General features: G+C 53.3%; 1 protein-coding gene across 2 annotated transcripts in view; it reads left to right on the top strand.

Annotated features, from left to right (window-relative positions):
- The window catches only part of SLC6A17 (solute carrier family 6 member 17), a 48567-nt gene that overhangs the window by 19189 nt on the left and 11932 nt on the right, over positions 1–17446 (top strand). For both annotated transcript variants that reach the window (XM_025872624.2, XM_073896183.1), the window contains 4 exons: positions 2391–2548; positions 4195–4321; positions 5214–5395; positions 7090–7200. In XM_025872624.2, coding sequence (XP_025728409.1) covers positions 2391–2548; positions 4195–4321; positions 5214–5395; positions 7090–7200 — 578 coding nt within the window. The remainder of the gene's footprint in view (positions 1–2390; positions 2549–4194; positions 4322–5213; positions 5396–7089; positions 7201–17446) is intronic.

Below are 17446 nucleotides of genomic sequence, written 5' to 3'. Positions count from 1 at the left end.
CCTCACAACAGCCCCATGTAATAGGTAGCACTGAAGCATGAGAAATGGGTGTTTTTCTGAGTCAAAGATGGTCACATATCAGCAGTTTCATGTGGTTCTGCCGAATGTTATTATCCTCTTCAGATAGATGACCAAAAGTGGCACAGAGAGATCAAGGAATTGGCCCAAAGTCACACGGCTAGTAAGTGGCAGAGCTAGGATTCAGACCCAGGAGGTCTGGCCCCGGGGTCCGGTCTCAGCTCCTACTTGGTATGCGTCTCAACAGGCTGAGAACCAGGTGGTCTTTCAAATCCCAGAAATAACCTCAGGGTTTGCCGGAAGCAAGACCCAGAGCATAGACCAAGATGGAGACAGCAGAGATCAGGGCGGTCTCGGAGAAGCCACAGCCCGGCTTCCTAGACCCTGACACCCTGAACAGTGCTCCCAGCTGTTGAGAGGGAGGACCCGAAGTTCCCGCAAGTCACTGAAATATCAAAGGGAATCCCGCTGCGTCTCCAAATTGTATTTTTGAAGGCAGGAGAGGGTGCATTTCCAAATGATTTCAACAAGGGTTGATAAGAAAAAAAGACCTCTGCCTAACCAAAAATCCTCACCTGGACCCCAGCCGCTGAGCACTGTGCGTGGCTGGGCCGTGGTGCAGGGTGGAGAGCTGCCGCCAGGTCCGTGCCCTGGGCCCGACTCAGGCCACTGGCCCCAGTGGCAGGTGGCGGGTTGCCCGTGGCCAGTCTTTGCTGAGGACTGCTCTGTGGACAGCACACACGTGGAGACTCTCCCTGGTTCTTTGGGGAGAGGAGAGAAGCCTTCACAGAAGACGCCAGCCTACCCTCGGGACACCCCGAAACCCACCTCCCTGCCCGTTTTGCCCCACCCAAGGGGATATGGCTGAAATACAAAACCAGTGAGGTCGTGTCCCTTCGCTTTTCCGCACGTCACGTGCCTCCTCTCTCATTTCCCCAAACCCAAGACCAAGAGACAGAACCAGGGGTCCTTCAGGCCCCCCATCCTTTCAGTGCCAGGATGGTACTGCTTGTGAGTGCCAAGTTGAACTTCTGTGTACATGTGGCCGTGCGTAGGTGTATGTTTAATGAATTAGATGCTGTCATAGAAGACTGGGTGGGTTACCGCCCCTGGAAGACTTTCCTGATTAGTTCTGTTGGACGCTGACCCCTCCCTCGGCATGCTTGGTGCTCAGCTGGCCCTCTGTGACCAGTCCGCGTGCGTGTGTGCGTGCGTGCGCGTGCACACGCACGTGTGCTGACATGGCTCACGTGAACCTGCGGGTCCTGCCTCCCAGATTGCGAGCTGTCCTGGGATAGTGGCTGTGCTTTCTTTTGCCCCCAGGCCCCCCTGCACGTGCCTGGCACAGGGTCGACCTGCAATAAACAACTGCCAAGTGCCGGGCCTTGTGCCCAGGAAATGCCTGATACCCGGGTTTCTTTCGAAGCTTGGATACACGTAGAATGTCATATTTCGGGGGGCAGAGCCGTGTGTGGCTTGGGGTCTTTTGGATACTCCCAGCCGGCAAGGCTTGGTCTGGGGGTGCTGGCTGACAACCGGGACCCTGGTGACTGGGGCTGTCTGGCGCCTTCGCTAACAGCACTAGGTTGCTGGCACAACTCTCAGCACAGATCACTCGTCTGTGTCCAGACACGATTTTAATTCTCCTGCTAAATGCCCTGTCACTTGGAATTGAGATTGTGTCTGCAGTGAGGGCCAGGGACAGTGAGTTTAATTTATCATCCGGAATCTTTATCAAGATCCATTCTGTCTATCCATTACCATCCTCCCGGCTATGCTTTTCTGAACTGCTAATTTCTCTCTCTCGTTCCTCCCAATTAGCTGTAGATTAATGGTGGTGCCGGTCAGACCCTCTCTCCTTGGAAAGCTTCCAGGCTCCGCTTCCTTGGAGCTGCCTGGTCTGCGGCCTCAGCGTCTGTTTCAGAGGCGGGGAAGGCCGTGCCTGGGGTCTGGGCCTCTGGGGAGCAGCGAGTGAATGAGGCCCACGCCTTCTGGGGCTGCTTCTCTGGGGGCAGGAGGGAGTGTGAACAGGTGTCCACACAGTACGTCAGGAGGCGACTAGGTCCATGCAGGACTTGATGGTGGATTCCTGAGAGACGGTACGGCATCTGTCTGTCTCTCTCGGGATCTAACCTTGCGAGCAGTCCTCCCTTAGCGTTTCAGATCAGGGGAGCCAAGGGGAAGAAGGGGGGTCCGGGTGGCCAGTGCGTGGTGGGTCACACGTAGGAACCAGACCACTCCTGCAGGAGCACAAGGACTGGCAGCCGTTTGAGGATGGTCAGAGGGGTGGGTAAGGCTATAGGACGTGGCTGTCCTCCCTCACCCTGGTGCTGTGCTCCAGACACCCTCTGACACTCCTCTCTCCTCCCCAGGTGCCTACCTGGTGCCCTACCTCGTGCTGCTGATCATCATCGGGATCCCACTCTTCTTCTTGGAGCTGGCCGTGGGCCAGAGGATCCGCCGCGGCAGCATTGGCGTGTGGCACTACGTGTGCCCCCGCCTCGGGGGCATCGGCTTCTCCAGCTGCATAGTGAGTCGGGGGCCCACACTGGGCAGGAACAGGCAGGCTGAGGGGCTGCTCCTGGGAATGGGGTTTGCAGTTGGGCCAGGTCAAAGGCAGGGAGGGAGACCCTCCGCATGAGAACTGCTTACAGCCAGCATCTCCAGGCCACGCATTTCCTACATTGAAAGTGAGTTGTGCTTTCTGAAGCAGGACATAATATTTGGAATTGTTACCAAGGATGAAAAGCTGGGACGTCTCAGCTGGAGTTCTCTGCGGCCGGACCGCAGAGAACGTGGGCCATCTGGATACCTCTGTCTGCTTACCAGCGCGTCAGCCCTGTGTGAGGGAGGCCCTTCCTCTTTCCTTGATTGAAGAGTATTTGAATTGGGTGAGAGTGTGACCCAGGAAAAGTCCGCCCTGAGGCATGAGGTCTCGTTGCCAGTTTGCTAGGCCCAGGAACAGAGTTGGAGAAGGTCTCAGACAAGAGCCCATGGCTAACCCAGGAGGGATGAGGCTTTGGAACAGTGGGAGCCAGAGAGGCCCCACTGGCCTGGATGGGGAGCTTGGTGAGGCTCATTCACGGGGCTGGAGGTGAGGCTCTTCTTAGTTCTCTAAGTAAGGAAACTGAGCTTCCCTTAAGGGTAAAGCACATGGGTGCCCCTGCTCACACCTGCTCCTGGAAGGGACTGGGGGAGGGTCTGTGTAGCTCCCGCAGTCCTGCTGGGCTTCACCTCTGCCCAGGTTGACACGGCTCAACACAGCGTCCTCTGCTGGGGTTGGCCATGTGTGTACTCATGAGTGCGAGTGGGTCTCCCCTCAGCGTGAAAGTGCCCAAGCGAAAGAAGTAGGGGTCTCTCTCCCTCTATATTCCCATTAAAGTGTGCTGTAGGAGTGTCTGCTCCTGCACACCAGGGCTCAGGTGACACTGAGGCAGCAAGGGGCCCTCAGCTCTCACACTGATCAGCGTAACAGAGCTGGGCCCCTGGAGGTAGAAGGGGCCTCTCAGCATCCAGAGCAGGTACAGCAGATCCCTGTGTGTAAGAGCATTGCTTTCTGAGAAAGCTTTCGGACCCTTAGTCCGAATCTACGCATTCCTCTTTCAAGTAGAATTCTGCCAAGGCTAGCGATCGTGTCTCCAAGACACGAGAAGTGACATCTGTCTGGGGGCAGGCTACTGCCAGTACCAAAGAGAGAGCGGCGTCCTAAGAGAAGGGAGGACATAAGACACCAGTAAGACGCATCCGCAGAACCTCAAGTGCACTACAGTCTGGGGCTGTTGTCTATAGAGGCAAAAGCTGCGCCAGCCTCCATGGTCCCGGAGGGCAGCTCTGGAATTGTCATCCTGAGTCATCAGGAAATGATGGGGAAATGCTTTAAGCATCTTAGAAGAATTTCAAACTGGAAAGGATTAACATTTTAAGAGTTCATTGCTTAAAGGAGAGATCTTAATATCTGAAACATTCCTCTGTGGATTCCCTGAATACCAGGTGAACAGAGGATTAGGTGGAGGCCTTCAAAGCCCGTGCCTCATTCCCCCTCCTCCTTCTCCTGCAAGACCTCGAAGTGTTGTGTGTGGTCAGCCAGAGCCTGGGCCTCGGACTGGGAGTGGGGGTGGGGTGGAGTAGCCTGCGGCCTTCATGAGCCCTCCCCCCACCGTGGACCCTTGTCCTCAGGTCTGCCTCTTTGTTGGGCTGTATTATAATGTGATCATCGGGTGGAGCATCTTCTACTTCTTCAAGTCCTTCCAGTACCCGCTGCCGTGGAGTGAATGTCCTGTCATCAGGAATGGGACTGTGGCAGGCAAGTAGGGGACCCCTGAGTAGGACCCCACCTGGAGACCCCAGCCAGCCCGTCCCAGGAAGGGGTTGAAGGAACCTAAGAGGCTTAGGCACAGATTTGGGATTTCATTGACTTGTGTCACCTTGAATAAGACATCTACCTTCTCTGATCCTCATTTCCCATTCTGATGGTCTATCTCCTAGAGTTCTCAGGGGCTTGAATGAAATGAGTGTAGGGAAAACTCCGGAAAGTGTGGCTTTTGTTCAGTTGTTATCAATGATCCTGTGTTACTCGAATACCATCCTATCTGGAAGCAGCCTTAATTTGCATGCCAGTCTTATAAAAGGCCGGATGATTTATCCCACCTCACAGATGGGTAAACTGAGGTCCAGAAGTGGCTTTCCTGTGTTTTGCACCAGGATCTGGGATGAGAAACCAGATGTCTAACTCCTAGCTCAGGACCTTTCCCAGGGAACTTGAGGCCAGTTCTGCCTAATCCTTGCTGCCCTCCACGGATGGAGGTGGGCAGGGGTGTCATGTGAGGAAATTCAGCTAGATCCATGTGTCCCGAAGCCTCCCGGGCCCCATCTGGAGCCCCATCTGGAGTCCTCAGGGTCTGCCAGATCCTGGCTAGCCCAGAAGGAACACTGGCCCTCCCTGCTACCCGCACTCAGCCGGGGGCTCGCCCGCTGCTGCCCTGGGTGGGGATCAGGCAGACGAGGTGGCCCCACGGCCCCGCCTGAGGCCTTCTCAGGGCTCAGGTATGTGGGATTGGCTGGGCTACTTCCTCTTCCAAGTAGAATTCTGCCAAGGCTAGTGATCGTGTTTCCAAGGGGGAAACAGGCAGACGAGGTGGGCCCCACGGCCCCGCCTGAGCCCCTCTCAGGGCTCAACAACAGGGCTGTTGTTCCAGTGGTGGAGGCAGAGTGTGAGAAGAGCTCAGCCACTACCTACTTCTGGTACCGAGAGGCCTTGGACATATCCAACTCCATCTCGGAGAGCGGCGGCCTCAACTGGAAGATGACCCTGTGTCTCCTGGTGGCCTGGAGCATCGTGGGTATGGCTGTCGTCAAGGGCATCCAGTCCTCGGGGAAGGTGAGCAGGAAGGGAGTCAGACCCACACAGGGGGCCACAGAAGAGCATGGCGGGCAGGGGGCTGAGGACCCCAGGTTACACCATGCAGGGTCTATTGAGTGGGCTTGGCCTCTGGGTGGCTCAGGATGACGACACAGACCTGCCGTGGAGGCGATGGGCGTGTCACTGCTGCATCATTGTTCCCTGTGAACAACCCACCAGGAGTGGCGAGGAGGGGGCTTGTGGAAAATCAGTGCTTGACCCCCAGCCACCTCTGTGCTCAGATACCTCAGGCCTGCTCTGCAGACTTTAAAGAGAAAGAAAGTTAGGAGTTCGGACCCAGGGACATTCGTCTAGATCCTAGCCCCTTAGGTTCCCAAGCAAAAGCCCTAGGAGAGCCTGCTCTGAGCACTTTTTGATGGAAATCAGCAGCGCATCGTGTGTGAACTAAGGGGCGCCTTGAGCAGGTGGGTGCTGTGAGCCAAGGGGCCTTGGGGCCTCCGAGGGTGGCTCTCCGATGCTCTGTCAGGGCGCAGCCCAGCCAATCCCACACACCCCTTCAAGTAGGGGCCCTTTCTTCTTTGTCATGTACCAGTATTCACGGACTGCCAGGGCTGGAAAGGACATGAGAGACCCTGTGGCTCAATCCATCCGTTCTACAGATGAGGAAACTGAGGCCAGGAGCCGGGAAAGCCCCTCCCCTGAGATCACACAGCCAATCAGTCCCAGAGCTGGAGCGGGGGCCTTGGCCATGTGTCTGAGGCTCCAGGTTCCATAATGGACTTCTCGAGTAAGGAAGCTAAGCCTTGGGAAGGTAGAGTATTCTTGGCCACCACCTCTTCCCTCTCCACAGGCCAAAGCAGTAGCTGAAACTTGAGGGCACTTACCAGGTACTGCCACACGTACGAACACTTTTGGTCCACAACAACCTTATGAGTTAGGAAGCCTTACACCCGTTTTATAGATGCACAGAGGGAGGCGCGCAGAGATCGAGTGAGTAGCTCAAGGTCACATGGTAGGTAAATGGCAGAGCCAGGATTAGAACTCCGGTGCTCCAGCTCTGGACACACACGCTCTTTCACCTTCAACACCATCCCACCCAAACAGCCCTCTTGATTTGTTTCGGTGCAGCAAACAGTCTGTGAGCATCTCCTTCCTGTGTGGCTCTCTGCCAGGCACAGGGGGATACAGAAATGTGCAAGAAATGCACATGCTAGAAAACAGCCTGCAGTGTCTAATCACAAGAGGCAGGACCTTTTCTGATGTTTTGGCTTGGGAGCCACGTCTGTAACCTCCCGGATGCCTTCTGTCAAAGGAGCTCTAAGGACAGGGGAGAGCCTTAGGGGGTCCACTGGAGTCAGGGATGGAAAGGCAGGCATGAGACATGAAAAAGTGAGGAGGGGAGAGGAGAGGTTTCTTTGCCCCCTTGGCGGCCCTTGGGGGTGGGGAGGCTGCAGGCCCAGCCCTGCCAGCCCTTGGAAAGGGGGAAGCTAGCCCCAGGCCCAGCCATGCTGACTCCAGCTTGTCTGTGCTCTTGCTTCTGCCTTGGCTCGGTGCCAGGCGCACGGTGGGTTTGGCCCTGTGCCCAGGGGTCCCAGGGCTTCTCTTTCTGCTGCCATCAGAGGAGGCTCGTGTGCCCCAGCTGTGAGCGGGGAGGGGGGGTGCCAGCCACAGGAGGCACTCTGCCCCACAGTGGGTCCCTGTTCTCTCTGTAGGTGATGTATTTCAGCTCCCTCTTCCCCTACGTGGTGCTCGCCTGCTTTCTGGTCCGGGGGCTGTTGCTGCGAGGGGCCGTCGATGGCATCCTACACATGTTTACCCCCAAGGTAAGGGTCTGGGGGACACCGACAGCTCTGCTGGGCCCGGCCAGTGTCCTGCAGTTTAGCACTTATAAGGACCTGTCAGGTGTCAGGCAGTCGTCACAGGCCCCTGCAGGCATGCAGTGGGGAAGGGGCATACACCTGCCCTCAAGGTTCCAATGAGAGGGACATCGCATCAATTTGGGTAGAATCGGGAGAAGCTTCAGGGAGGGGATAACTGGGGAGCAGATCCTATTTCAATGAATGGCCGTCGGACATTGCAGTCAAAGGAACCGCAGGAGCAAGTGTGGAAAAGCACTGGGCACGCTTGAGGCCATGGTGGGAAGACAGGTTTGGCTGGGGCACGGGGGCTGGGAGCACGGGCGGTTTCATCAGTGGATCTATGACAGCAGGAACCGAGGAGATGCCTAAGAAAAGGTATCTCCGTGCTGGGAATCCCAGCTTGTACCCAAATCAGGGGAGCAGTGTTACTGTTTTATTCAGGATAATAGACCACGCAGGGTGTGATTTTACCCTTACCAAATCCATCCGTATCTTCGCTCATTTCACCCCCCCCCCCATAGCCCAGTGAGGGACCACTGTGCACATTTCACAGGACTATCGCAGGGCCATAGTCACCCTGAAGAGATACACGCAGGTTTCTTGACAGTGGTCTTTGCCACCACGTGGCCTTGCCTCTCTATTCCCCACTGGCCATGGTTGGCATGAGCTAGACCCCTGAGCAATAAGGGGATTTCAAATGCAGAATGGAATGCCCTTCAAGGTGCCCCGAGCAATGTACATTAGTAACCCATAAGGGAAGGCTGGAGAGGTCCACCTCCAAATGCCAGCTGATCAGTGAGCAGCCAGCTCATTGGTGAGACTCCAGGCGACGGGCGTGGGTCAGAACGCCACCATCTCGAGGCCCTCAACCTTGGCCCTCAACAGTGCCGTGTCACACGTGTGCTCACCCACACCGGTGCTCACACGGGAAGTTCATGCAGACGACACAGGGAGAAGAACCCGGATCTAATGGGGAATCCCTATTCCCTCCCAGCTCTGCTCTGCTGCTGGGAACATCCCCGGATGTTGGGGGATGGCAGTGGGTAAGACACACACCACTCACAGTCATCAGATAGCAAATCCATTGGCCCCAGGCATTCTTGGCTAGAACATCTGAGGCTTACAACCATGGAGGTCCACTTCAGGAAGAGCTTAGTGAATCTCCTGACCATGAGTGTGCCTCCCGAGCCACGTGGCTGACGTGAGGATGTTGTGAACAAGTGATATCCGACAAAGAAGAAAAAACGCAAACCTGGTACGTTTGGGGGGAAAGGGCCACGAGAAGAAAGCCAGTGGTTTTTATGAATTACTTCCACTGTATTTCTAGAATAATGATCAATCTAACGTTTTCACTTGAGTCTTTCAGTTATATTTTACTGGACTTGGTGAGGAAACAATATACTCTGGAGGTGTTCACAAATGGGGAGATTTCACCCGGGTCTCCAGATGCGCAGGCCCCTCGGTGGCATCCATCTTGAGAGAGCCCAGTATGGGAGGGATTCATGAGACTGGCTTCTGGTCCCAGCACACACAGTACTGCTCCCTATTTGATTCAGACACTCTTTGAAAACATCTGTTTAATCATGAAATATCACAGGCATGTAAACACACATATATAATAATATAATAAACATTAGAGAGGCCATAAAATATTACAGAGGCCATAAAGGTGCCCTTATATCCTGCCCTGATCCCATGTCCTTCCTCCCCCAAAGATAAGCACTATCCTGAATTTGGGATTTATCCTCCTAATACACCTTTTAAAATTCGTAATACATATACCTGTATGCATAAACAACGGATAGCATTTGTGCATACTTTTAACCTTTACATAAGTGGCATCGTATTATATGCAACTTCCTGTGACTTGCTTTAGCTTTTATTTTTGCTCAACACTGTAATTTGAGATTTATTTATAGTGCTGTTTGTAGCTCTGGTGCATCCATCTTCCCTGCTGTATCCTCGTCCACTGTAGCACTGAACTGTATTTGTTCATTCTCTAGGTGAGGATCATTTATGTTGTTTCCAGCTTTCACCGTGGGGCTAGGAATGCTACAGTAAACATTATTGCACAGCTCTTCACATGCACAATTTTCCCGAGGGTGTCTGTGTTTAGGTGTGGAATTGCTATCTCAAAGGGTATGCATATCTTCAGTTTTGCTAGACGGTGGCCACATTGCTCTTCAAAATGGTGGCCATGGGCAACACTCCCACCAGTTGTATAAGAGAGTCCCTGTGGCTCCACGTTTATCAGACTTCCGTTTTTGCTAATCAGCTGGATGCAAGATGGTGGATGTGCACTTGGAACAAAAGAGGATACTCCTTTCCAAAACCTTTTCCTGGATGTTCAGGAAACGGTGTGATGCCACTTTAGCATCTGCAGGGGTCAGAGTCCCCCTGAGGGGAAGTTTAAAGAAAACGAACCCGGAAGGCCCTGGAGGAGCCAGTTACCAAGACCCAGCGGGTGGCCCTGGCCCGTCTAGCTCTTGTCACTTCCAGTCTGGGTGGAGCCTGTGGGCTCGTCTTGAGATCTTGCTCACTGAGCAGTTCTATGGGGCAGCTCCTGCCCTTGACCTTGGATGGATGTGTTGCACAGGGAAGGGAAGGCCTAAAGGCCTCAAAGGCCAAACTCTTCCATCAAGGATCCCCTTCAACAGCCTGTGCTGCAGGTAAAGCTAGTAATGATGGCTGGGTGAGGCTCTTATTTACAAATTCCTCCAAGTCATCCACAAAAAGGGTGGATCCACTCTCAGTCTTCTGACTGTCCATACGTGGTAGACTACTATTGCAGAGCTGTGACTATGCCAGCACAGGATTGGTGAGATATGAGGAACCCTGCAACAATTTCAAGTTCTTGACCTCGAACGGTGCTATCGGATGCTGGGTCATTGCCCACAGCTGCCCAGGCTGTGCACTGCTCTGTTTACATTGACCACAATGGGAATGAAATCCCCAGGGGTCATGCCATTTGGCAGCCATGGCAGAGTCCAAGAAGATTTTTGGCCAGGGCATCTTGGAATCCACTTGAAAAAAGCATAGGCTCTCCATGGATATGCTGAATGTCTTCTTATGAAGCCTTCCAACATCAGAAATAATCCAAACCATAGGATCTGGCCTTTCAGTCCATGCCCTCAAGCAGTCCCTGAGTGTGTGACAGATGCAATGTGGCCAGGATACCATGATGACCCACTAACATCTTTGATGGGATAGTAACTCATGTTGATGGCTAATTAAGTTCTTGGATTCCTTGGGCAACTTCTCTCCTGATTACTTTCTTTCCATCCAGTGAAAAACCCAAGTCAGCATGGAGTGCTACAGAATTCACCATGTGACTTGCTCAACACAGAGTCGTAGATTATGGTAGACTTCTCACCACCAGAACTTTCAGAAAATGTTTATCAAAATTACAACTGTTCAAGTCCTTTGGCCCAGCAATTCCACTCCCAGGTACTTGTCCTACAGATATATTCACTCCCAAGCAAAATGATCTGTGCACAGTATTGGTCACTACAGCAAATATTTTAGTGCAAAAGATTGAAAACAACCTGAATGACCATTATTCATTTATCCCTTCGTTCAGCAAAGGTTCACGGGATGCCTGCTATGTTCCGGGCTCCGTTGTGGGTCCTGGGACGCAGCCATGAGCCAAGCAGACAAATTTCCCAACCCTCCTGGATCTTGTATTTTAGGGAGACAGACGATATAAGATTAAGGAGTTGTTGGGTGGTGTTGTGAAGGAGAAAAATAAAGCAGAGAAAAGAGGATTAGGGACACCAGGGAGAGGGGTTGCTTCAGACGGCGTTCAAGGAAGGCGTCCCTGAGAAAGTGGCATTTGCGTAAAGATGGGGCGGGTGGGGGAGCAGGCTGTGTGGGTATCTAAAAGTAGCACATTCCATTCCGGAGGGAGTGATAAACGAAAAGGCCTTGAGATTCGATGTGTCTGGCGTCCAATCCAAGGAGGCTAGTGAATCTGGAACGGGTGGGGAGAGAGGGGAGGACATGCGGTCAAGAGGATGGTGGCAGCAAGTTCACGAGGGTCTTATGAGCCAGGTATGACTTTAGTGTTCACTTCTGGTGAAATGGGAGCCATTAGAGGTTCTGAGAAGAGGGGCAACACGATCTGACTTCTGTCTTTGAAGGATTCCTGTGGCTGCCATAGAGAATCTGAGGGGGCAAGGGTGGAACAGGGAGACCTGCCAGAAGGCTCCATGCAGGTGAATCCATCCAGGTTCTAGAATTGATCCAGGTGAGAGGTGACTGGAATTTGAGCCCAGGTGATGGCAGTGGGAGTGATGAGAAGTAGTCGGATTGAGGATATATCTAGGACGTGGGGTCAACAAGATTTGTTGTTGGATTGGACGTGAGGGGCAAGAGAAAGAGAATGGTCAAGGACGACTCCAAGGTCTTTTGCTTGAGCGCCTAGAAGCATGGAGTTGACATTTATGGAGACGAGGTTAGATGGTGAGAGGAGCAGGTTCAAGACTGCTGTTTGGGATGTGGCAGGTCTAAAATGTCTAATAGATATCTAAGTGGAGGGGCGCCTGGGTGGCTCAGTCCATTAAGCATCTCTGCCTTTGGCTCAGGTCATGATCTCAGGGTCCTGGGATCAAGCCCCACGTCAGGCTCCCTGCTCAGTGGGGAGCCTGCTTCTCCCTCTCGCTCTGCCTCTCCCCCTTCTTGTGTTTGCTCTCTCGCTCTCTCTCTCTGTCAAATAAATAAGAAATAAAATCTTAAAAAAAAAAGATACCCAAGTGGAGATGTTGAGTAGGCAGTTGGACAGATGAGTCTGCAGGTCAGGTGGAGATATAAATTTGGGAATCAGAATTTAAAGCTGTGGACTAGTGATAGCATCTCACTGCGGGACCTCTCTTCCCCTTGTGCCATTTTTTTTCTGGGAAGGAGGAAGCGAGGGCATCGGTTGAGAGTCCAAATGGTGGAGGGGTGGTGGGGGCCTAAGGAGGAGCGAGCGTGAGGTGACGATGCAGGGGACAGGGAAGGCGTGCAGCACAGCAGGGGGCACGGGTGTGCGGTGCAGTCAGCCAGCACGACTAACTCCTATTTCTCCAATTCCAAGCTGGACAGTTCCTCCTATTTACACCTCTGAAAGCAGGCTCTCTCCCACAGCGAGGGGGTACTTAGAACAATCCTGTGCTTTACAATGGATGGTACTTACTGGGTGCCGGGCACTGTTACCCGCACCTTACATACATCAGCTCCTTTAAAGCTCATAATGACCCTTGAGGCAGAGGTTACTCTTGCCATTTTGCACGTGGGGAAACTGACACACAGGGAGGTTAAATAACTCATCCAAGGTCCCAAGGTGTGCATTGTGTGATTTCTCTAGCTATGCTTAGCTGCTGGGGGGCGCGCCCAGAGTCGGTGGAGGGTTGGACCAGGGTCGGGAGGTGATGACGCGGGATGACCACGGAGAGAGGTGGCAGGGGGGTTACGAGGGTAGGTAGCAAGGGACTAACCAAGTGATGGGCCCTTGACTAAGCCGATCAAGAAGGGAAGTTAGGCTCCAAACAGGGTGGGGGAAGTGAAATGTAGGTGGGTCCCAGGGAGGCTGAAGAATTTTTGGAGTCAAGATACTAGAGTGAGCTGGAAAGATGGGGTGCTTTGGGGTTCAGGGTCCTTAACATTGAGGTCCTCGCTGGAGCATAGCTCTCAGATATGACAGAGGCTGTGGCACGACCCGAGGCCTGGGGTGGAGGACAGGATGGGTGGAAGGGAGGAGCCGAAGGGACTGAGAATCCCGATGGCAGTAGAGCTGGACAGAGAGAGGAAACCGTGGAATAGGAATGATGACCTGGAGGAACGGGCAGCACCCCATCCACCTCCAGGCCCAATGGCAGCACGGACGTGCGCGAGAACAGCCTCCACCCCAGCGGGCTGCAGGGGAAGCCGCGGCCTCAGGCCCACCCTTGACTAACCAGACTCCAGCCAGCGGACCCGTTAATCAGGATCACGGGGCGTATCCAAGCAGCAGTAGCTCTTGAAAGCCCCCGGTGGTTCTGAGGGGCAGCCAGGCTGGAGAACCCCCGAATCAGAGCAGGGGGGACCATCCGGGGAAGGGGTGTGGAGATGGGGGATTTGAGGGATGACAGACTGTGAGTTCCAGGAGCCCTAGAACTCTGTGGGTTCCCAACTCAGCACGACAAGGAAGTGTCGAGCCTGGGGCAGGGCGATGGACATCTCCGGTATGGACAGTAGGGGCGGAAGGGGAGGAACACACACACGCGTAGATATGTATGTTGGGGTCGTGTGTGTGTGTGTCACTGATAGACGCATGAAATATCACTGAAAGGGCACGCAAGCAGCAGATATTATGGTCACGTCTAGTGAAGAGGAATCGAGTGTCTGGATACGACGTGGGGGAAAGGAGGCCTTACTGTGCCTTTGTGTGTCCTTTGAGTTTTAAGTCCGGGGTCATCGGTTGAGATGAAAGCCACAGAGTCTTTGGGGGCAGGGGCTGCCCGGCAGAACCTGAGCTGCGAGCGGCTTTGGCATCAGCCTCTCTCTTCGCCACCTCGGGGGTCTTCACCAGGGAGCCCGACCAGCCCCCGGGGCAGGGTGCGTGTTCACCCTTAGAGAAGCGGGGTCCCGGGAGGCCCTGAAGGCCCAGGGGCAGAGCTCCTTGACCCCCCACGAGTAGAGGAGGGCTTCTGGGCAGGACGACCAGGGCAGGCCAGTCTTGTTGCCAGAGGGTGGGCTCTGGAGCCAGACAGGCTGGTTCGGATCCCAGCTCATCTCTCCGTGGTCCGGGGGCAAGATCCCTGGGGAACTCACTCCGTTTTCCTTAGCTGGAGATGGGGTGAACCCCAGTAGCTCCCCGACAGCCTTGTCAGGACACCATGGAGGGCTGCTCCTGGCATGCGGAGAGCTCATGGTAAGCCGTAGTGATCATTATTCTCTCCCTCATGAAGGTGACACTGTTCTTGGGCAGTGGGAACCTGGCGCTCCAGTGCCATCTGGTGTCTCGTGGCCCCGGCTGCCTCGCACACCAGCAGGTGCCCGGCAGGGCTGAGAAGCAAGGGCGTGGGCTCCGGTCATGCACCGGCTCAGGCCAGGAGCTCAGGAGCTGCTTGTGGATTCCGAAAGCATCTTCGTGCCGCTGAGTCAAATGCGTGAAAACACCTTGTTCTCTGTGTGAGGAAGTGACTCAGCCGATGTGCCAAGGAGGTGGCAGGAAGCCCTTGCTGTGTTTCAGGGCATCTCCCCCGCCGCCCCCAAGGAGGGGTGGTGTGTTTGGTGGGGAGAGCCCATTTCCCACCTCTCCTCTTGCAGTCACACCCTGACGTTTGCAAAGGACACTGGGCTCCCTGAGGTCTGGCCATGGGTTTATCTTCTGTGAACACTATGATCAGGACCTTGTTAGAATCATGCACCCCAGAAATCCTGATAGATTCCCTTTGCTTTCTTTTAATTTTTAAAAAGATTTTATTTATTTATTAGGGAGAGAGAGAGTACAAGCAGAGGAAGAGGGAGAAGCAGGCTCCCTGCTGAGCAGGAAGCCCCAATGCGGGACTCGATCCCAGGACCCTGAGATCATGACCTGAGCTGAAGGCAGACCCTTAACCGACTGAGCCCCCCAGGTGCCCCGAGGACCTGTTAGAATTATGCGCCGGCACCCCAGAAATCCTGGTAGAGCCCCTTTAAATTCAAGGAACAACAGGCATTGAATCCTAAAGGTGCCTGACTCACTTTACCCCCAGCTGAACATTGGAGATCTGGTCATCTCCATCAGCAAGGGAGTCCCTCCAAGCCCCACTGGGGAGGGTGCCCAGGGGCTGCTCACACAGGGCACTTTTCTCCTCAAAGGTTAAGTTTTGGCACTGTCAGATTCTTTTCTGGGGGCCTCATTAATGTCAGATTTGGATCCACCAATTTTCTTCAAAATAATCTAGGGATGGGGCATGGCGGTACAGAGGAGACCAAATTGGCCTTATGTTGGTAGCTGTTGAAAACGAGTGTTGGGTACATGGGGGCTTGTTATACTATCTTCTCCATTTTTGTACATTTTATAGTAAATGTTCCATAATTTTTAAAAATGAGGAAAGAATAGCACATACAGTCTTAACATACAAATAATTTTTGTTCCCGTTCCAAATCATCACATATAAGACATTCCTACCCTGTCCTTTGAGAGTCTGTCCCCCAAGTTATAGGGTGAGCTCCAATGATGCAGTTTGGGATGATGGCAGCCTCCCTAGAGTGGCTGCCAGCCATTTATGGAACTTGGCCCTGAACAGTGGCTGGGCCTAGGGGAATTTACCCATGTCTTATTTTTAGATTTAGGGAATGATGAAAATCCTAACAATGCCATGTTTGGGTCTCACAGATGATTCAGACCCTTTAGTAAAAACTTTAGTAATGACTGATATAGGTGAAAAATGAAAAATCACCAGAAGAAGATGAAGAAGGGGTGGGGGGTGGAGGACGGGGAAGGGAGAGGTAGAAAAGCAAGAGGAAAGGAAAAGAAGCCAGCATTAAAATAGCCATGCTTTAGAAAGTAGAAGTTTAAAACCGTAAGGATCTTCTTGTCCTAGAAGCCTGCATCCTAGCACAAAAAGGCCAGGACAATTTCACAGTGCCTGGTCTGGTCCTTCCCACTCAGCTCACCTTCAGGAAGCAGCCTTGTCTGTCTCTCTTGCCCCCAACTCTTTTCCTTGCCTTCCGTGTACCAGACATTGCATTCAGAGATGAACAGGAGATGGGCTCCGCCCCTAAGAAGCACAAAGTGTCGAAAAGAAGGCAGACATATAAACCTGATATGCAGGGGCTGCCCAGAGCTGGGGGAGCCCAAGGACCATGACAAGCTCTGCCAGAGGCATCAGGAAAGGCTTCAGAGAGGAGGTGATAATTTGTGCTGGGTTTTGAGAAATAAATAGGAGTTTTGCCAGAATGTGAGTAGGAGGAAGGGAATTCCAGGCGGAGGGAACAGCCTGGGGCAAAGGCCAGAGGTATGAGACCGCACTGCTTTTGAAGGGTAAGTTCACTGCATTTGGAGATAGGGACAAAAAGTGGGAAAATATTTTCCAGCAGACAGTGGAGAACCATCAGGGATTTTTCCACATGCAAGGGAGATGACCAGGGCTGTGTCCGTCTCTATCTACCCTCTCTTAACAAAATCTTGTGTTCGTCTTCCTGCTTGGGACTCACCAGACCACCCAGAGCCCAGCCATTAGGTCTAGGTTTCTAGCCCAAGGGAGGTGCCTAGGTTCCAGCTGATTGGTAAAACTGGCATGACTGACATTTGTGAGCATCAGTGAATACCCGCATGCCTTCCAGGCACAAGTAATCCCTCCACCCATTTCCAGAACTTTCTGGGAAAATCATTTAAGAACCCACCCAGGAGAGGGGAGATACAGAAGGCTTTTCCCGGTGGGACAATGATTACTTCGGTCTCCTTTTTAAAATAATCTTCAAATTTCTCTATAGGCCTCTGTTTCCTTACTCACGATGACAAAATCCAAATAGCCCCGAAAAACAAAAGTTGTTTTTTCTTTCTCCTGGAACTCATATGGCGGCAAAATGACCTGAACAGATGTGAGGCTATTTTTAGTCTCTATTGATTCCCTTGGTGTGAATATTCATATTCATATTCTGCTGCAGAAATACTAATGTGCTTGATGACGGGGTGCTGCCCCAGACCCTGCTGGGGGTGTTATGTAATTATGTGGCATATGCACCACATTCCCTTTCTAAAATAGAGTTAGGAACAAGAGCCCAGATTCCACAACCAGTCTGGCCTCAGGGCTTTTAGATGAGGAACCGTGGGCCTGTCCATCCTACTTTTGTAAAGAGGCCATTTCGAGCACAGTGGACCCTCAACAGTGTGGGCTAACCCTACCTCATTATAGCCTTTGCCTGAACCTGCTGTCTTTCTCCTCCTCTTCCAAGGCGAGCTTCTCCAAGGAGTTGATGATCTACTTTACCTTCATTTCTTCCCCTCTGCTTCTCGGCTCTCCTGGCTCCTACCCGACTCGGGCCCCATCGCTTCCCGAACGCTCCGAGCCCCCTGGGACTGGCTCACCCTAGTGTATTTTTCCGGGTCGCACGGGGCCCTCCTCCTCCCAGGCCTGCTTGCTCCCTGTGGCCTCCGATCCAGCCCTCTCTTGCTCTTCCTCCCATCTGGGCTGCCCACCTCCTCTCCCTCCCTTGTGAGACCCCCTCGCCTGGGCCCCTGGCTTGCCTCTTCTCAGCCCTC

The sequence above is a fragment of the Callorhinus ursinus genome, unplaced genomic scaffold (assembly GCF_003265705.2).
Source record: "Callorhinus ursinus isolate GAN/ISIS: 27379988/994484 unplaced genomic scaffold, GSC_fseal_2.0 scaffold9, whole genome shotgun sequence".
In the NCBI taxonomy this organism is placed as follows: domain Eukaryota; kingdom Metazoa; phylum Chordata; class Mammalia; order Carnivora; family Otariidae; genus Callorhinus; species Callorhinus ursinus.
This window is presented reverse-complemented; position numbering and strand designations above follow the sequence as displayed.